The following is a 21,563-nucleotide window of genomic DNA, read 5'->3' as shown; positions in this document are numbered from 1 at the left end:
TTACCATTGCTTCTGGAGCTCTTTATGCAGTTAACACTATCTGTGCTAATGTTTTGTTTGTTTTCTTTTTTGTGATCTTTTAAGTATCCGTGGTGTTTTAAATTTCTTCAGAAAGGCTTTACAGCGCCGATCTAATAAAAGCCCAGTTGCCACTAAGGTGTCTAACTTTTATCTGGTGCCAGACTGAGTGCCTCATGGCAATGGAAAACAATTCTGAGAAGGAAATAGCCACATAGCATAGTCCATCGCAAAAGTTGGAAGTTTAGTGTACTACAGAGAACCTGACAAAATATGCCACAAACCCATTTTTCATTTCTCTCTTTCACCCCATCCCACACTATGATAAAAATGAACAACACAAAATGAAAGTAAGTCGCCATAGTCCTACAAATGATTAGGGCTGCTGTTTCTTGGAGAGATGAGTGGTAGTGGTTTAACCTGAGGTCAGCACACCTCAGGTGAGGGGAGAGGTTGAGAAGTAGTGTCCTTTTATGGTAACCTAAGTCGATGTGGGAATTGAACCAATGCTGTTGGTGTTACTGTGCATTGTAGACCCGTCGTCCAGCCAAGTGAGCTAACCAATCCCAGCAAAAAGTATTGAGCATATCAAACCAGTTATGGTGGTAACCAAATTGTAAACTTCGGTATTTTGTAACCAAAATTTGCTGAATCCCCATGGTTAACAGGAAAATAATCTGTCTGTGTAACACTGAACTAATTAGAAACCTATTTAAAGTTTGGCTTCTGAATCAATAAATTGAAACTGACTGGCAGAGAAAGGCATCACGGTTGATTTGAAGGGCCTTTGGACTCTCCAGAATTCGAGTCTCACTCCTCCTGAATGTCTAGCGACCACTGGAAATGAATTGTACAATGTAAAAGAGTTTTCTGCATTATCTTCAGTTTTGAAGTGGTTGTTACTTATGAGTTCTACACTTCAGATGTTTAGCCTCTGAAAAACAGAATTAAACACAGCTGTTTCTATTGCTATTAACAGTTTTCTTTTAAGACTGTCTCAAGGGCCCTTTCCTTTATATCAAGTCTAAAAGTAACAACACAAAAATGACCTTCATGCAGCACGTTCCTACATTTATATTGTAGTGGATAAATAGACTCAGATTTCTAAGTCTGTTTTTATCAAATGGCAGTGATAAATGACAATGTAAAACATGATTTGAAATATTTCTGAAAATTTAAGAAGTTTGAAATGGTTAGTTTTAAATCTGTCATTGAACTAGCTCTGTACATCAGTGTGCTTTATGTCTTGGTGCTGGTTTGAGTCGAGATGCAAGTGCACTGACTTGCTAAGCTGGCTCAATTAGGGATGAACAATAAATGCTGGTCAGCCAGAGAGACCCATGCCCCTGAGTGATTTTAAAAAAATTTAACAGTCAGAGGGGAATTGGGCATTCCACAACACATGGCGCACAGTAAACACGAGTTTATGGCTTATGGCAAATAAACTGTTTGTTTTCAGAAATACCATTAATGAACAGAAACCCTTGTTGACAGCAGCATTTGTAAATGGTCATAACATTTTAATATTTCAGCAGGAAGGTGAGAAAATTGCAGGCGCATAATGTCTCTTTTCACCTGAAATGGTGACTCACTGAAGCCAAAAATTTTGGTTTAGTTGCAGAGTGGGATGAGGTGTGTGCCATTTTTACTGAACTCCAAGGAGAAATTGGCATGCATTTATATTATGCTTCATCTTTAATTCAAGACAGTACAGCATATTCAGAAGCAATAAATTACAGTTGTAGTGCATGCAAGATGTCATCAAATTGCACATGTCAAGTTCCTGAAAACCATAAATGATATATCCCCATTTAATGAGTTTTGGTATTGGTTGAAGACAAAAGCAGGAAAGCTAAAATGGGTCTATAAGAGCACTGGTTAAGCTTCAACTAGAAATAGTGGTCTGGATTACTCCCGATGGCATGTGCCAATGAGAGTAAGAAGAGGAAGCTGTAGCAGATATATGCATGGCTGAGGACCTGGTGTAGGGCCAGGAATTCAGTTTTTGGTTCATTGAAATCCCTTCTGCATTAGAAGTGATCAGTATAAGGGTGGGCTGATCTTCTGATTGGGATTGTAGCATAGCAGCACCTCTTTTCCACACCCCCACCCCCACCCCCACCCAGCATGTGCATACATGCGCGTACACACACACACACACACACACACACACACACACACACACCCCACCATTAGGGGTTGCCGTCATACAGACATGAGCTGGGACCACCACAGTGTTAAGGGTTTGGATGGAGAGGAATATAAATGTGTACAAGAAGCAAGCAACAGGGGCGTCATTGGGGAACGGGAGTACTTTGGGACCAATGATCGTAATTCTGGTTTTACAATCGTCATGGAGAAGGATAGACTTGATCTAAAAGTTAAAGTTCCAAATTGGAATAAGGCCAATTTTGACAGTTTTAAGCAGGAACGTCTTAAAAAGTGATTGGAGGAGGTTATTAGCAGGTAAAAGGACAGCTGGACAGTGACAGGCCTTGAAAAATGAGATAATGAGAGTCCAGAGGCACTTTGTTCCTGTTAGTGTGAAGGGCAAGGCTGGAAGGTGTAGGCAGTGATGGATGATGAGGGAAACTGAGGCTCTGGTCAAGAAAAAGAAAGCGCATATGGTAGGTATAGTCAGCTGATGCCAAGTGAAGCCCTCGAAGTATCAGGGCAGGAGGACTTTAATCAATGGAAATCAGGAGGGCAGGGACATGGGATAGCTTTTACAAAAGGTTAAGGAGAATCCAAAGAGATTCTACAAATAAATTAAGCGCAAAAGAGTAACTAGGGAGAGAATAGGGCCCTGAAAGATGATCAAGGCCATTTCTGTGTGGAACCTCAGGAGATGGACGAGATAATAAATGAGTATTTCATGCCTGTATTTACTGTGGAGAAGGACATGGAAGCTTGAGGACTTGGAGAAATAGATGGTGATAACTTGAAAAGTGCCCATTTAACAGAGGTGGTGCTAGATGTCTTAAAAAGCATAAAGAGTCAGGTATATCCCAGAATTTTGTGGGAAGCTAGGGAAGTGAATGCTGAGTGCTTTGCTGAGGTACCTATATCATTGATAGCCATGGGTGAGGTGTCAGAAGACTGGAACCTGGCTAACGTGCTGTTATTTAAGAAAGGTGGTAAGGAACTATAGACTGGTGAACCTGAGGTCGGTGGTGAGTAAGTTTTTGGAGGTGATTCTAAGGGACAGGGTTTACACGTATTTGGCAAGGCATGGTCTGATTAGTGATTGTCAACATGGCTTTGTGCATGGGAAATCACATCTCACTAACTTGATTTGAGTTCTTCTGTGAAGAGGGAAAATTGACAACCAAGCATTGTCTGTATGGATATCAGGAAGGCATTTGAGGTTCTCGGTGGTAGACTAGTTAACAAGGTTAGATCACATGGTATCTAGAGAGGCTAGCCATCTGGATACAAAATTGGCTGAAAGGTAGGAGACAGAGGATGGTAGTGGAGGGTTGCTTTTAGGACCAGAATCCGTGACCAGCGCTGTTCTACAAGGACCAGTGCTGGGTTCACTGCTTTTTGTCATTTGTATAAAATGAGTTGGATGTTTGTCCAGGAGGAATGGTTACTAAATTTGCAGATGACACCAAGAGTGAAAGTGTAGTGGACAGTGAAGAAGGTTATCTGAGAGTACAATGAAACCTTGATCAGATGAGCTGACGAGTGGCAGATGCCTTTAATTTCGATAATTGTGAGGCGTTGCATTTTGGTAAGACAACTCAGGGCCGGATTTATAAACTTAATGGTAGAGTCCTGGGGAGTGTTGCTGAACAAGGAGGACCTTGAACTGCAAATCCGTAGTTCCTTGAAGGTGGACAGGGTACTGAAGAGGACATTTGGTAGGCTTGCCTTTATTGATCAGTGCATTGAGTATAGAGTTGGGAGGTGGTGTTGTGGCAGATTCTGTCATGATTTCATACAGAAATTGAATATTATTGTTATCTAAAGAGAAAATTTGCAGATCTGTATGGGTTAAAAGGTAGGAAAGGGGAAACCAGCTGAATCCCTTTTGCAGAGAGGGCTACAAACATGGGCTGAAAGCCTTCCTTTTGTGCTGTGTAACCATTTTGTGATTCTAAAATGTTGGCAAATGGGAGAGAACTTGCTCCAATTCAGAAAGTATTGTCTGAAAAACAGCTGTTTGGACATTGGGGTACCCTTCCATCTCACACTGAAGGAGCAACCCAAAGCCTCAAGGTGAGGGTTGAACGTACCCTTTTTGACTCTATTTTTAAAAAGTGCCAATAATTGATTCCAGCTGGCACTCGTGCAAGGTGGGTAATGAAGCAAGTTGTACTGAGTTACATTTTAATGATTTTTTTTTAGAAAGCAGAAGGTTACAGATGGAACAAAAACAGAAATTGCTGGAAAATCTCAGGTCTGACTGTATCCGTAGAGAAATCAGAGTAAACATTTGGTATCCAGTGGCCCCCCCTCCAGAACTGTTCTTCAGAGCAGTTTTGGTTTTTAGATTACAGATGGAGACAGGTAATTATACTACATAAGTGCAATACGGTAGATACGAGCTGGCATGCTACAAATCAGTGTTTAACACATTCTTAACTTTGAGCATGGTATTAAATACAGTCTCGCTGCTATGATGGACATGGTAATTATTTATTGAATTTCAATTCAGTGATGTAAAATTTTGTAGAATTATATAGCAAGGGGGAGCCCTCAATTTATTTCATTGTTGTTTCACATCCCTTGCCATCTTTGTAAAAGAATGATAACTGTGATTAAGGCATGTTGTCCTTTTATGTAAAGGTTTCATTATTCCCACCTCCCTCCCAAGACCAGCACAAAGAACAAGAGAATTGAGCCCTTGTTTATAAGGTGCCTTTGGTTAGAATAATGCCAGAGTTTTACGGACTAGCTACATTGTTTGCTCTGCTGGTGATTGTCTTAGTCATCCTTTAATAGTTGAGGTGTGCATCTATCTTAAGTGGCAGCCATTGGAGAAAATTCATTTATGTAACTGAAAGTAAACCTTACTATCAAAAGTGATTTTTTTTTATTCATGGGTACATGAATAGGAAGGTTTCTGAGGAATATGGGCCAAATGCTGGTAAATGGGACTAGATTAATTTAGGAAATCTGATTGGCCTGCGCCAAAGGGCTTGTTTCTGTGCTGTACATCTCTATGACTCTGACACTTGGGACCTGCATATTGCTGGCTGGCCAGCATTTATTGCTTGTCCATAGTTACCCTTGAGATGGTTGCAGTGAGTGCCTCTTGAACTGCTGCAGTCCACATTGCTGGTTGACTTGCAATACCCTGAGGAGAGAGAACTCCAGATTTTCACGCAGTAACAACATTTCCAAACAGGCTAGTGAGTGGCTTGCAGATGGTGGCGTTCCCATGTGTCTGCTGTCCTTGTCCTTCTAAATGAAACTGGTCTTGGGTTTGGAAGACACTGCCTAAAGAGTTCTGGTAAATTTCTGTGGCACATCTTGTCAGAGGTTCACACTGCTGCTACTGTGCATCAGTGGTGGAGGCAGTGGATGGTTGTGGACTTGGTACCAATGAAGCAAGCTGCCTTGTCCTGGATGGTGTCAAGCTTCTGGTCCCATATCTGCTGTTGTGGCCACTGTGTTTCTGTGGCAAGTCCAGTAAGATCCTCGTCAAAATGACCCCCAGGATGTTGACAGTGAGGATTCAATGATGGTAACACCATTGAATGCCAAGGAGTGTTGACTAGACTGACCACTGCTGATAAGACACATTGCCTGGAATTTGTATGGCATGAATTCCACTAGACATTAGTCAGTTCAAACCTGTCCAGATCTTGTTGCATTTGCATACAGACTGCTTCGGTATCTGAGGAATTATGAATAGTGCTGAACATTGTGCAATCATTGGCAAACATCCCCACTTCTGAGCTTATGGAGGGAAAGTCATTGACAAAAAGCTGAAGATGGTCGGGCCTAGGACACGACCCTGAGGCACTCCTGCAGAGATGTCTTAGAACTGAGATTATTGACCTCCAACAAACACAGCCATGTTCTTGTGTGCCAGATACGACTCTAATGAGCAGAGAGTTTGACCCCAATACCTTTTGGATCCAGTTCTGCTAGAGGTGATTGTGTAAACTTTGAGGTTCCAGCTTGGTATGTGAAACTTATTCTAGTGTCTCTGGTTTGCCAGAAATCTGACCAGCTGCGCGGTTATTATAAAGTTACATGAACTCGCTAATACCCAGCTCTAAAAAGACTTCATTAAAGGAGGAAATCCCACCTGCGGGTCTTGAGTCCCAACAGTTTACATTAAGCTTGCAGTCAGCTTCATGAGAACTAGTAGCAGTGTGGTATCTGAGACCATTTTAAAAACCTGTTTAAAGGTATGCTTTTTTTCAGTGGTTTGTGAAGAAGAGTAAAATAGTAGTAAATATTCCACACTAATGTAAAAGAAAATGAAGGAGAATGCAGTAGGGAAGGAAATCAAGAAGGCATAAATGCAGACAAATGGAAGAGAAGTGGTAAATGAACGAATAAGCAGTAGGTGAAAGGATGTTTGAAGAACTGTTAGACCCTATTAGAAATTAAAAAGGAACAGTAATGAAGATATTAATTGAGTTCTTTGTCTTTTCTATTTGATATTTACTGATGTTGATGAGACTTGCATTTATTGCCCAACTCTCAATGTCATCAAGAAGGTGGCTGAGAGCCACTGCTTCGAGTCACTGCAATCCAAGCAGTGGGAGTATACTCTGATGTGAGGAAGGAAGTTCCAGGATTTGACCCAGCAACAAAAGTTCCGATTTCATGGCATTATATGATAGTGGGAAGGAAAAAGGTGCAGGCAAGGAAAGTAGAGTAATGAGGAAAGAAAATTACAGGCAAGGAAGGAGTGCTGTAAATTAGTGGTATTCTAGGTTTAAAAATAATCTGCAAAGTAGGAACAGAGAGTCAATGTCGAGGAGTTTCGAGAAACCGTCAAAAAGAACAAAAGTGTTGTAAATTTAGCTATGATTTCAACAAACTTTCACTGTAATATCTTAACATAAACTTGTCCCTAAAGCGCTTCAGCCGTCACCAATTAATTTGTATGCATTTGACGTGATTGTAAACGCAGCAAACAATGTAATTCAGAATTCCATGTGACTTGAGATTTTTATTCTTCCTGTAATCTCTTTAAAAGAGATATAAATTTTGTTTTCTGCTATCTTTGGTCCTGAATATTTTTAGTCCGCATTAAGAATGATAGTTAATTTCACTGTTCTTTGTCCTAACTTCGTCCCAGATTGTGCAACTTCACTATTCTCTGCATTGAACTGCATTTTCCACCACCTAAGAAAGTAGGTATAACTCTTGTGGCTAAAACAATCAGAGGAAGGCTCAGATTAGAGCTCCATTATTAGCCATGATGATAGGGAATGGCAGAGCAAGCTTGAGGTCTTGAAATGGTCTATTGGTGCTCTTATACTCAATGGTTCATTGCTCAGATCATTGAGTATAGGAATTGGGGTGGCATGTTCATGTTTTACAGAACATTGAGGCTGCTTTTGGAGTCCTTTGGACAGTTCTGGTTGCCCAGCTAGAAGAACGATAGAGTCATAGTTGTCCAGCGCGGAAACAATCGCTTCAGTCCAACCCATCCATGCCAACTAACTTTCCCAAACTAACCTAGTCCCACTTACCTATATTTGGTCCGTTTCCTCTAGACATTTCATATTAATGTATCTGCGCAAATGTCTTTTAAATATTGTAACTGTATCTGCACCTACCACTTCCCTTGGCAGTTCATTCCACATATGAGCCACCCTTTGCTTGAAAACATTGTCCCTCAGGTCCTTTTAAATCTTCCTCTTCTCGCCTTAAAAATATGCTCCAATTTTGGAAACACCCCCGCCCCAGCCTATCTAGTCCCTCCTTTATAACTCGAATACTCCAGTCCTGGCAACATCCTGGTAAATCTCTTCTTAACTCTCTCTAATTTAATAATATCTTTCCTATAGCAGGGAGACCAGAACTAAATACAGGATTTCTGGAGTGGCCTCACCAACATCCTCTATAACCTCAACATGATGCCCCAACTCCTGTGGTCAGTGGTTTGAGCAATGAGGGCAAGCATGCTAAATGCTTCCCCAACCACCCGATCTAACTCTGTAACTTCCAAAGAACGATGTACCTGAGCCCCTAGGTCAGTCTATTCAACAATACTACCTAGAGCCCTACCATTAGCTGTCTAAGCCCTCCCCTTGTTTTACCAAAACATAATATCTTGCTTTTAACCAAATTACACTCCATTTGCCACTCCTCAGCCCATATCCTTAAAATGGAGAGGGTTCGAAAACCAGGATGTTGCCAGGACAGGAGGGTTCGAGTTATAAGGAGAGACTGGATGGTGGGACTTCTTTCACGGGAGCGTAAGAGGTTGAGGGGTGATCTTAGTGGGGTTTAGTGAGTTTTGAGAAGATTTCTAGCTCAGGTTGAGGTTCTGGATGTGAGTTTGTTCGCTGAGCTGGAATGTTCGTTTTCAGATGTTTTGTCACCATTCTAGGTAACATCATCAGTGAGCCTCTGGTGAAGGGCTGGTGTTATGTCCTGCTTTCTATTTATCTGTTTAGGTTTCCTTGGGTTGGTAATGTCATTTCCTGCGCTGGTGATGTTTGGGTTTATAAAATAATGAGAGGAATAGATAAGATGAATAGCAAAGGTCTTTTCCCCAGGGTGGGGGATGTTCAAAATTTTAAAGTGTAATTTTAAGGTAAGAGAAGAAAGATTTAAAAGGTACATGAGGGCTGCAGCTGCTGAACGCAGAGGGTGGTTTGTATGTGGAATGAACTGCCAGAGGAAGTGATAGATGCAGGTACTGTTACATAGAACATAGAACATTACAGCACAGTACAGGCCCTTTGGCCCTCGATGTTGTGCCAACCTATCATTCCGATCTCAAGCCCATCTATTCCATGTACATCCATATGCTTATCCAATGACGACTTAAATGTACCTAAAGTTGGCGAATCTACTACCGTTGCATGCAAAGCGTTCCATTCCCTTACTACTCTGAGTAAAGAAACTACCTCTGACATCTGTCCTATATCTTTCACCCCTCAATTTAAAGCTATGCCCCCTCGTGCTTGCTGTCACCATCCTAGGAAAAAGGCTCTCCCTATCCACCCTATCTAATCCTCTGATTATTTTATATGTCTCAATTAAGTCACCTCACAACCTCCTTCTCTCTAATGAAGACAGCCTCAAGTCCCTCAGCCTTTCCTTGTAAGACCTTCCCTCCATACCAGGCAACATCCTAGTAAATCTCCTCTGCACCTTTTCCAAAGCTTCCACATCCTTCTTATAATGCGGTGACCAGAACTGTACACAATACTCCAAGTGCAGCCACACCAGAGTTAGAACGTTTAATAGATATTTGGATAAGTTTTTATGAGTAGGAAAGGTTTGGAGGGATATGGACCAGACTTAGGCAAGTGAGATTAGTTTAGTTTGGGAAACTTGATTGGCTTGGATGAGTTGGACCGAAGGGCCTCTTTCAATGCTGTATAACTCTGTGGCACAGGGTCGATAGCCATTGGTGGAGAACTGAGGCACAGTATGATCTTCCGGATGTCCCCGGTTTCGCAGATGCCAGACTCCAGGCAATTTGGTTAATCCTGCGAGATATCAAGAAATGGCTGAAAGTAGTGAGTACTAAAAAGATTTAGGCCCTGACAACATTCCAGCAAAATAGTATTAAAGATTTGTGTTCCAGAACATGTGCCTCAAGCCAAACTATTCAAGTACACTTATGACACTGGTATCGACCTGGCAATGTGGAAAATTGCCCAGGTATGTCTTGCACACACAAAGCAGAAAAAATCCAACCTGGCCAATTCCCATTCTGTCAATATGAGGCCACTTGGGATCAGCGGTGCTCTGGTAAGATGGATACAGAACTAGCTTATCATAAAAGACAGAGTGTAGCAACAGAAGGGTGTTTTTCGGACTAGATCTGTGACCAGTGGTCTTCTACAGGCATCAGTGCTGGAGCCCCTGTTGTTAGCTGTATGTGTCTGTGTGTGTTGGAGGAGAACATAGCTGGCCTGATTAATACATTTGCAGATGCACAAAGATCGGGGGAGCTGCAAATAGTGAGGAGGATTGTCTGAGGATACAGTTGACTGGAGAAATGATAGGGTTTAATCTGGATAAATCTGGTGAAGCATTTTGGAAGGTTTAATGCGGAGGGAAATACACAGTCGATGGAAGAACCCTTAGTAGCATCAACATACAGGGGAGTCTATCATATCTGGGTCCGCAGTTCCCTTAGAGTGGTAACTGAAGTGAATAAGGTGGTCAAGAAGACGTATAACATACTTGGCTTCACTGTTTGGGGCATAGAGTATAAAAATTGGCAAGTCATATTGCAACTGTATAGAACTTTTTAGTTAGGCTATATTTGGAATATTGTGTACAGTTCTGGTGAAGGGTGTGGAGGCTTCGGAGGGGGTACAGCAACAGTTTACCAGAATGTTGCCTCCTTTGGAGGACATTATCTATGAAGAGAGATTAGACAAATTTGCTTTGTTTTCACTTGAATGTTGAACATTGAAGGGCAACCTGGTAGAAGTTTATAAAATTATGAGGGGTATGGATGGTCAGAGTCATTACAAGGGTAGAAATGTCACTTACTAATGGATGTAAATTTAAGGTGAAAGGAGTAAGTTTAAAGGATGTGAGAGGCATTTTTTTTACACAGGGTGGTGAGAGTCTGAAATGCACTGCCAAAGGAGATCGTGGAAGCGGATACAATAGCAATGTTCGAGGCATTTTGACAAATCTGAGTAAGAAGGGAAAAGAGAGATATAGCCCACGTAGAGGCAAAAGGTTTTTAGTTTAGAAAGGCGTTGTGTTGGCGTAGTCTTGATGAGCGAAAGGGCCTGTTCCTTGTGCTGTGCTTTTTTTTGTTCTATGTAAGCCCCTCTTTGCTGCAGCTTTCTTTTGAATCATGAGGTCTACATCGCAGAAAAAAGCCTTGTGTCCATTGTGTCTGTGCCAGTCAAAACTAAGCACTAAAATATTCCAAGATAATAAAATGTGAGGCTGGATGAACACAGCAGGCCAAGCAGCATCTCAGGAGCACAAAAGCTGACGTTTCGGGCCTAGACCCTTCATCAGAGAGGGGGATGGGGGGAGGGAACTGGAATAAATAGGGAGAGAGCGGGAGGCGGACCGAAGATGGAGAGTAAAGAAGATAGGTGGAGAGGGTGTAGGTGGGGAGGTAGGGAGGGGATAGGTCAGTCCAGGGAAGACGGACAGGTCAAGGAGGTGGGATGAGGTTAGTAGGTAGCTGGGGGTGCGGCTTGGGGTGGGAGGAAGGGATGGGTGAGAGGAAGAACCGGTTAGGGAGGCAGAGACAGGTTGGACTGGTTTTGGGATGCAGTGGGTGGGGGGGAAGAGCTGGGCTGGTTGTGTGGTGCAGTGGGGGGAGGGGATGCACTGGGCTGGTTTAGGGATGCAGTAGGGGAAGGGGAGATTTTGAAACTGGTGAAGTCCACATTGATACCATATGGCTGCAGGGTTCCCAGGCGGAATATGAGTTGCTGTTCCTGCAACCTTCGGGTGGCATCATTGTGGCAGTGCAGGAGGCCCATGATGGACATGTCATCAAGCGAATGGGAGGGGGAGTGGAAATGGTTTGCGACTGGGAGGTGCAGTTGTTTGTTGCGAACTGAGCGGAGGTGTTCTGCAAAGCGGTCCCCAAGCCTCCGCTTGGTTTCCCCAATGTAGAGGAAGCCGCACCGGGTACAGTGGATGCAGTATACCACATTGGCAGATGTGCAGGTGAACCTCTGCTTAATGTGGAATGTCATCTTGGGGTCTGGGATGGGGGTGAGGGAGGAGGTGTGGGGACAAGTGTAGCATTTCCTGCGGTTGCAGGGGAAGGTGCCGGGTGTGGTGGGGTTGGAGGGCAGTGTGGAGCGAACAAGGGAGTCACGGAGAGAGTGGTCTCTCCGGAAAGCAGACAGGGGAGGGGATGGAAAAATGTCTTGGGTGGTGGGGTCGGATTGTAAATGGCGGAAGTGTCGGAGGATAATGCGTTGTATCCGGAGGTTGGTAGGGTGGTGTGTGAGAACGAGGGGGATCCTCTTGGGGCGGTTGTGGCGGGGGCGGGGTGTGAGGGATGTGTCGCGGGAAATGCGGGAGACGCGGTCAAGGGCGTTCTCAATCACCGTGGGGGGAAAGTTGCGGTCCTTAAAGAACTTGGACATCTGGGATGTGCGGGAGTGGAATGTCTTATCGTGGGAGCAGATGCGGCGGAGGCGGAGGAATTGGGAATAGGGGATGGAATTTTTGCAGGAGGGTGGGTGGGAGGAGGTGTATTCTAGGTAGCTGTGGGAGTCGGTGGGCTTGAAATGGACATCAGTTACAAGCTGGTTGCCTGAGATGGAGACTGAGAGGTCCAGGAAGGTGAGGGATGTGCTGGAGATGGCCCAGGTGAACTGAAGGTTGGGGTGGAAGGTGTTGGTGAAGTGGATGAACTGTTCGAGCTCCTCTGGGGAGCAGGAACAGCAACTCATATTCCGCCTGGGAACCCTGCAGCCATATGGTATCAATGTGGACTTCACCAGTTTCAAAATCTCCCCTTCCCCTACTGCATCCCTAAACCAGCCCAGTGCATCCCCTCCCTCCACTGCACCACACAACCAGCCCAGCTCTTCCCCCCCACCCACTGCATCCCAAAACCAGTCCAACCTGTCTCTGCCTCCCTAACCGGTTCTTCCTCTCACCCATCCCTTCCTCCCACCCCAAGCCGCACCCCCAGCTACCTACTAACCTCATCCCACCTCCTTGACCTGTCCGTCTTCCCTGGACTGACCTATCCCCTCCCTACCTCCCCACCTACACCCTCTCCACCTATCTTCTTTACTCTCCATCTTCGGTCCGCCTCCCGCTCTCTCCCTATTTATTCCAGTTCCCTCCCCCCATCCCCCTCTCTGATGAAGGGTCTAGGCCCGAAACGTCAGCTTTTGTGCTCCTGAGATGCTGCTTGGCCTGCTGTGTTCATCCAGCCTCACATTTTATTATCTTGGAATCTCCAGCATCTGCAGTTCCCATTATCTCTGATACTAAAATATTCCAAACCCATTTTCCAGCATTTAGCCGATAGCCTTGTTTGCCTTGACATTGTAAGTGTACATCTAAATACTACTAAAATGTTATGAGGGTTTCTGCCACTACCATCCTTACAAGCAGGGGATTTCCAGATTCCCACCATCTTCTGGATGAAAAAATTTTCCTCTCATCCACACTAAACCCCTTAACTTAAAATCTGAGCCCCCGATCAAAGATCCCTCCATCAAGAGAAAATGTTTCTTCCTGTCTACCCTGTCTATGAGGCCCAGGTTCAAGTTCCACCTGCTGCAGAGATGCGTGATAACTTCTCTGAACAGGTTGATTTGAAAATATCTAAAGGCAAGTATCCCATGTGCCTTCCTCACTAGTCTAGCTACTTGTGCTTCTACTTTAAGGGATTGATAGACAAGGTCTGTTTGATCCTCAGTGCTCTACAGAGTCCTCCTGTTCATCCACTGTTTCTTTGCCATCTTTGTCCTGCCTAGGTGCATCATCTCATTTATCCAAATTGAATTACATTTGTTACTGATCAGTCCATCTGACCAGCCCATTAATATCCTGTAATCTAAGGCCATCTTCCTCAATATTTATCACCCGAACAATTTTTGTACCATTGGTAAACTCATTGATCGGCCACATCTACATTCAAATCTAAATTGTATATAAGAGTCACAAACAGCAAGAGCTCCGCACTGAACTCTGTGAACCTCAATGAATACAGGCTTTCAGCCACAAAAAAAACACCCTTTGACTATTGTCACCTGCTTACTGTCACTTGATCGATTAGCTAAATTTTCCTGTATTCCATGGACTGTTAAGCTAACTGCCAGTCTCCTATGTGGCACACCTATCAAAACGTCATTGAACTCCAAGTAGGCCAAGTCAAAATGCATTGCCCTCAAGTATACACCTGGTTATCTTTTTGAAAAGTTTGAGCAGGTTGATCAGACATGATCTCCCCTCAGCAAAACTATGCTGACTGTTCTTGATTAATCCTTTCCCAAGTGCAGATTAGTTCTGACCCCAGAATTGTTTCCAATATTTTCTCTACTACTGAGGTTAGATTTCTTGTTCATCCTTTGCTGCATTCTTTAATAATGGTACAGTATTGGCTGCCCTCCAGTGCTCTGGTGTCTTGTCTCTCTTGCAGCTAGAGAGAAATTCAAAATTGTCACTAGCGCTTCTGCTGTTTATTCCCTTGCCTTAGCCTGGGATATATTTCATCCAACCCAGAAAATTTATCTACGTTTAAGCCTGTCAGACCACTCAGAACCTCCTCACTGTCTCTGCTAATTTCTTTGAACGTATAGCAGTCTTTCTCCCTGATTTCTGTATACGCATCGCCCCTCTCACTGGTGAACATCAACACAGTGTTAGAACCCTACTTGCATCCTCTAGCTCATTGTATAAGCGATCACTTCTTAATGGACCCTATTGTCCTTACTTATCCCCTTATGCTTAATCTACATGTAAAATAATTGCGGATTTTCCTTTGTTTTTACCCGCCATCCCTTTTCTTATTTATATCCCCATCCAGATGCCTTTTAAATGTTGTAATTGTACCAGCCTCCACTACTGCTTTTGGCAGCTCGTTCCATTCATGTACCATCCTCTAAGTTGTCCCTTAGGACCTATCTTAAATCTTTCCCCTTTCACCTGCAACCTATGCCCTCTAGATTTGGACTCCCCTACGCTGGGGAAAAGACCTTGGCTTTTCACCGTATCCATGCCACTCATGATTTTATAAATCTCTATAAAGTCACCCCTCAGCTTCTGATGCTTGAGGGGAAAATAGCCCCAGCCTATTCAACCTCTCCCTATAGCTCAAATCCTCCAAACCTGCCAACGTTCTGGTTAAAAAATAACAGGAACAAAAACAGAAGTTGCTCAGCAGGCCTGGCAACATCTCTGAAGAAAAAAATCAGTTTTTCAGCTGCCAGACCTGCTGAGCTTTTCCAACAACTTTTTGTTCCTGATTTACGGAATCTGCAATTGGTCTGGTTTTTATTTAACATCCTGGTAAATCTCTTCTGAATCCTTTCAAGTTTCACAACATCCTCTCTATAGCAGGGAGACCAGAACTTATCCCAAAAGTGGCCAAAACAATGTCCTGTATAGCCGCACCAAAACCTCCCCACTTCCTATACTCAATGCTCTGATTGATAAAGGCAAGCATTCCAAATGCCTCCTTCACTAACTTATCGACCTGTGACTTCACTTTCAAGGAACTATGAACTTGCACTCCAACATCTCATTATTCGCTAATACTCCCCAGGACCTGTTCACCTCCAAATCATTTATATAAATGACAAAAAAAGCAGTGGATCCAACACTGATCCTTGCAGCATACCACTGGTCCCAGGCTCCAGTTTGAAAAACAACACTCCATCACCACCCTGTGTCTTCTCCCTTTGACCCAGACACATACCCAAATAACTAGTTCTCCCTGTACTTCATGTGATTTACCATTGCTAACCAGCCTACCATGAGGAGCTTTGGCGAATGCCTAACTGAAGTCCATATAGATCATGTTCACTGCTCTGCCCTTTTCAATTCTCTTTATTCTTTCAAAAATATCTAATTTTTTTTTACATTGAATAAACCAGTTAGTTGTACCTGAAAACTATTTTGCGTTGTAGATGGGGACTGTTCTGTTGCTCTGGTTGGACAATGTTTAACATGATGTGGTGAAGCATTATTATTATTACTGGTAGGATCTTAATTTTAAATAAGTCCTAGCCTCCTGTATCATTGAAGTGGGTTGGTGTGAGATGAGTTGCATTGTCAGTTTTCACTGACACATTTTGTAATAGTGTCTAATTGCTGGTTGAATTGTATTCCCATCCTTTGGATAATTTATCATTTCTGTGGATATCAGTATATTTTGTATTTTTCCCCTTTCCTGGAAGCATAGGATTTTACTGTTGTCGGCAACAAAATAACTCATGATCTGTAATTGGGATCAGTAAGGACAAGGAACATGAAGTCTCATTGCAGTGGATTAGTAGGTTTCTTCTGCCTTACAGAATGTAGTTTTTTTTAGAATATTGTCATTTTGTTAATGCTGATCCCTCAGAATTTTTAACTCCTTAATGCTCCAACCCTTGTGCACTACATATAACCAAACTTTTCACTATTAAGGTGTGGTTTATTTCAGAATTCAAATATATGGCCTTTAAATGTATTTTCAGTCTTTTTTTTGGTCATGCCACTAGAGTGTGATTAAGGGAAGGGAATATTTGAAAGCTTTCTTGGCCTGCAAGTTCACGGTGTCAACTCTTAGTGTGAAGTCAAAGATAATGGGAACTGCAGATGCTGGAGAATCCAAGATAACAAAGTGTGGAGCTGGATGAACACAGCAGGCCAGGCAGCATCTCTAGGCCAGAAACGTCAGCTTTTGTGCTCCTGAGATGCTGCTTGGCCTGCTGTGTTCATCCAGCTCCACATTTTGTTACCTTGAAGTCAAACTTCATTTTTTAAAACAAAAGTTGCTCCAGCTGTTTTGCCGCTAGTCACCCCCTGCTGCTGTCTGCTTTGTTGCATGCTCCAAATCTTGTACCCATCCATCTCCTCCGTTACACAAATATGGTGCGATATTTGTGTAATTTTCATCAACCAGATCTGGGACTCTGTACCAAATCTAAGATAGGCGTTCAACTGCATTACTACTGCTCAGTGAGAATGGGTCAATGTTTGGAATCCCACAATGTTTGAAAGTCACTGCTTTCTTACACCACCAGCATTTATGCATACCAATGTAATATACTAACGTAATTTATACACACTTGCTACATAATGCGACCATTTTGGAACACACTAGTTAGCAATAGTATTTTCCTCTGAGCACGTCCCATTGTGTTACAAAGCTGAAGCATACCCCATAAAGATAGAACTGTAGTGAAAGTAACAATTCTGCATTGCCAATGTGAGATTGTGATTCAGTATGAAATGGTTGTTGTAATGCACTGTCAACTGTGTTAACCCTTAATGAGGGTCTTGAAAATAGCTTGCTACTTCCCATCTGGTGTTTGGTATACCAAAATGCAATGCAAGGATGCCGTGAAATATTTCTAATCTGACTCTGGGAATACCGTTACAAGTACACAATTAGAAAATGCTTGGAGTGTGTGAATACATCAATGTCTTGGAGAGATGTGGTTTTGGTTGGAGACCCTTTGTCATAGTGACAATAACCTGTTAATCTTTTTCGCAGATATTGACCGTACCATGATCAACACAGTTTTCTTTTTTTAAAAAAAAACGAAAGAACTGCAGACTCTGTAAATCAAGAAACAAAACAGAAATTGCTGGAAAAGCTCAGCAGATCTGGCAGCATCTGCAAAGGGTTAAAAAACAGAGTTAATGTTTCAGGTCTGATGATCCTTCCTCAAAACTGAGGCAAGGTCACCAGACCCAAAACGTTAACTCTGTTTTTTTCCCTTCGCAGATGCTTCCAGACTTGCTGAACTTTTCCAGCAATTTCTATTTTGTTTCCACTAATTTCTTTAATCTCAGATTTTCAGCACTTAACATTTTACTTCTGATTAGCTGCTCTGGAAGTTAGGCATTATTTCTAAAATTTTCATAATTTCTAAAATTTCACGTCTTATAAATGAATAGGCATTTTGCAGCAGTTTTCTACAGAAAAACAGTCTTGCAAGATTGTTGTTGGTGTCTAAATGTGAACATGTCAGTCAAGTCATTTATTGATGAACATTTAAACCCTGTCCAAGAATGTCCTGAGAAACTTTCCTCAAATGCCATTTTTCATTTATCTTTCTTAGGGTAGCCAGGAGCCAGCAGCCACCCCAGATGCTATGGTACAGCCGTACGCTACAGTTCCATTCCCTCCCCCTCCTCCACCACCACCTCAGAATGGAATTCCAACAGAATACACTGTTCCACACACTCAGGACTACACAGGCCAGACGCCAGTCCCAGAGCACACTCTGAATATCTACGCATCCAGTCAGACTCTTGGGGAGCAGAGTGGCACAATTGCCAATGTGCAGCCTGTATCTGGAACTGCCACAGTAAGTCAAAAACCAGACTTTAGTGTTCATCCTACACAGTGATGTGATGCAAAAGCAGTTAACTTTATATGTTCATTACAAATCATATCAGCACAACCCCACAGGAAGACCCAGTTATACAGCGCATATTATTTTATATCAGGCAGTCATGTCATTTATATTCCATTTAAAGAAGGAATGTTGTAAATTGCCAGTTTTTGCTATTACTGATTCTGTACTGCACAATGCATTGAATGACCATTGCCCAAACTTCCCATATGTACAGTTGCACATGAATGAGGCTTTAAGTAAAAGTGTCATTTGTGTAGGTTTATACTGAGAACTGAAAATGAGAAGGCTGACTGCAGTGAAATTGCATTTTCCATTTGTATTGGTCACTGCAACAAATCTACAGCAAGAACCAAGTTATCCACATTGTGTCTGCTGACAGTAGAATTTGTATAATTTTTCAAATTGTGTTAGTTCCTATCTGAGCTACCCAGAAAAATTCATAGCCAATAAGGGATTTATTGATGCCAAAAGCATTAGGGACAATCTGTTGGCATTGTAGTGCTATCTTCTTGTGGGTTTTGCAGTCTGAGAGAATATAATTGCACAAAGCAGACCTTAAGGCATTAAAAAGTCTCCTCTATAATAGATTGGAAAAATTTGATAGCTGCAACTGCAGCTAAGTGTTTCTATACGGTAGGTTTAATGATCATAACTGAATAAACAATGTTTGCACCTGATTGCTGTCTTCCAGTTGTCATGCCCTTTACGCCTGCCCGCACTTTTTAAAATGCGAAAATCAGCTACTCACAAATGAGTTGCTTTTTCACTCTTTCGCATCATGTTGTGTGAGGCTATTCCAACTTCAAGGCAAAAGTAGGGAGAAGGTATAGGGAGTAACTGTTCAGAGTGGTGAATGGTGAAAAGTGGGTATCCTCATGGTAGCCCGGTTGTTCACAATTTGTATTGTGATTTAAACTTAGAAATTGTGGCTTTGTTTCCAAAGTTTATGGATGATGCCAAATTTAAAGATTGAGTCCATATTTAAGAGAGACCATAATAACCATGAAGAATGAGCAAATAATCGACAAATGGATTTTCACAAAGCTAATCATGGGGTATAACATTTTGATTAGGAAAATAAGTGCATTCTTAATTGGAAATTAATAATCTAACTGACATGGAGGACTCAAAAAGTATCTGGGAGTACATATACATAAGTAAAATAGTCAGAGTGATGCGAGTTAAGACTGTAGATAAACAAAGCAACCACTAGAGTTTATATTAAGAAACACTGAAATTTTAAAAAAGTGAAGGATGTATGCTAAACCCCGTATTGAACCTTGGTTAGAGTGCACTTGGCTTGCTAAGTACAATTCAAAGTGTTGTGTTATAAAAAGGAGAGCCTGCAGATTCATTACAGGAATTATGCTGGAAAAATGGGTCATATCTAACAATAATTATGTGTCAATCTTATTTTGAAAAGAGGAGGAGACCAAATAGAAAACTTTAAAATTATGATGGGCTGTAGTAAAGGAGAAGAGTTGTGATGAAGAGCAAAACTAGAGGTCATCAAAATAAGAGTCACCTAGGAATCAAATATGAATTTTCATTACCTACAGAATGATGGGCAATGATCCTGCTAAATTGAGCATGGGTGTCCTTTAATTAAGCTGTTTTATAAAGTGAAGTTTGAGCTCATCCCAGAAAGTTCTGAATTTCTCTTTCTAAACCTTTTAATGCCAAATAAAAAAATAAGTGATGGAAAAACTCAGCAGTTCTGGCAGCATCTTTAGAAAGATAGAACGAGAAGTGTTGAGTTCAGTGACTCTTAAGATCTGAAGGAGGCTACAAGATAAAACCCGAAAGAACTGTGGATCCTGTAAATCAGGAACAAAAACAGAAGTTGCTGGAAAAGTTCAGCAGGTCTGGCAGAATCTGAAGAAAAAGATCAGAGTTAACGTTTTGAGACTGGTGACCCTTCCTCTGTTTTTGAGGCTACAAGATGATTATGTTCACTCCTCTGACAAAGTGGGAGGAGGAGCAAATGGAACAGAAGGTGAAGGGGCCCAGAACAAAAGACAAAGGGAGCACTCATGTTTGTAGAGCATGTAGATCCAGGTGCTAATGGTAATTGTCAATAATCAAAAATTGATCAGCTTTGCTGTGAGCAAATACATGCCTGCGGCACATGGGTGGGGCTATGTCATGATACAGAATTGTTCAACTCAATATTAAGTACTGAAGGCTGTAAAGTGAGCTACTATTCACTTGCTTTCTTTGGGCTTTGCTGGAGCATTGCTGCAGGCCTAGGATGGAGATGTTACCTTGAGAGCAAGATGATGCATTGAAATGGCGATTAACTAGGAGGTTTGAGATCATTCTTGTGGACAAAGCAAAGGTGTTTTGCAAAACAGACTGCATTTACCAATGTAGCAGAGAGTGCACTCTAAGCAGCAATACAATAGATTAAATTTAAAGAAGTACTTGCAAATTGCTGTTTCACCTGGAACATATGTTTAGGGCGTTGGACCATGATGAGGGAAGAAGTAAAAGTTCAAGTGTTATACCACCTGAAATTGGAGTGGGGGTGAGGGCCAAAGGGAGGTGTGGAGTGGGTGAGGAGAACCTAAGTGTTAGGAATAACTGAGGAATGGACTAGGGAGTCTAATGGAGGGAATGGACCCTGCAAACCGCTGACAAGGTTGAGGAGATGTAAAGATGTTTAGTGACAGCATCCTCCTAGAGATGGCAGAAATAGCCAAGTATGATTTTTATTTTCAATGCCATAGCGGCTCTGACCGTCCAGTTGCTTGCTGTTTCAATCCACCATCTTACTCTCGTTCTCACACTGCCATCCTGCACTGTTCCAGTGAAGTCCAATACACACTGGTGGACAACATCTTACAGACTTCAAGACTCAATATTATCTTTAATGGCTCCATGTAAAAAATATCTTTATTGGTGTCATTCATGTTGTGATATTTTATTAACTTAAAGGTGTAATTGTAATTTTTATTGTGAAATTGAGATGCTTCATTAATATCAAGGTGGCCGATTTCTTTTCATTATGGTTCATTTATATAAATTAGGAATTAACTGATTTAATTCCTATCTAATATTTAGTCCCAACTATTGCTATCTCAAACACCTACTCATTGTAAATAAAAACTGAACATTGTAGAAGCAGTCAGCTGGTTCTGGCAGTCGAGAGAGAGAGAGAAACAAGTTGATATTTCAAGTCAAGGAGCTTTTGTCACAACTGAGAACGGAGTTAGAGGTGTGGGTGGAATAAGGCCTTTGATCAGGCCTTGGAAGACAAGAGAAACTGCTTTTTATTCTATACCTACAGTATCCACAGTTTTCCATGTAACTATTGGATGCTGAAAAATCAATTCTTAAAACTGCTCCAGTTTTCTA

At 42.1% G+C, this 21,563-nt stretch overlaps 1 protein-coding gene across 1 annotated transcript in view; it reads left to right on the top strand.

The window, feature by feature from the left end:
• LOC125447092 (RNA binding protein fox-1 homolog 1-like) overlaps nucleotides 1–21,563 on the top strand; it is a 347,070-nt gene that overhangs the window by 231,767 nt on the left and 93,740 nt on the right. Inside the window, 1 exon segment of the mRNA XM_048521195.2 lies at nucleotides 17,907–18,155. Within this exon segment, the coding sequence (XP_048377152.2) occupies nucleotides 17,907–18,155 (249 nt within the window).

Source organism: Stegostoma tigrinum, chromosome 38 (genome assembly GCF_030684315.1).
Source record: "Stegostoma tigrinum isolate sSteTig4 chromosome 38, sSteTig4.hap1, whole genome shotgun sequence".
Taxonomy (NCBI): domain Eukaryota; kingdom Metazoa; phylum Chordata; class Chondrichthyes; order Orectolobiformes; family Stegostomatidae; genus Stegostoma; species Stegostoma tigrinum.
This window is presented reverse-complemented; position numbering and strand designations above follow the sequence as displayed.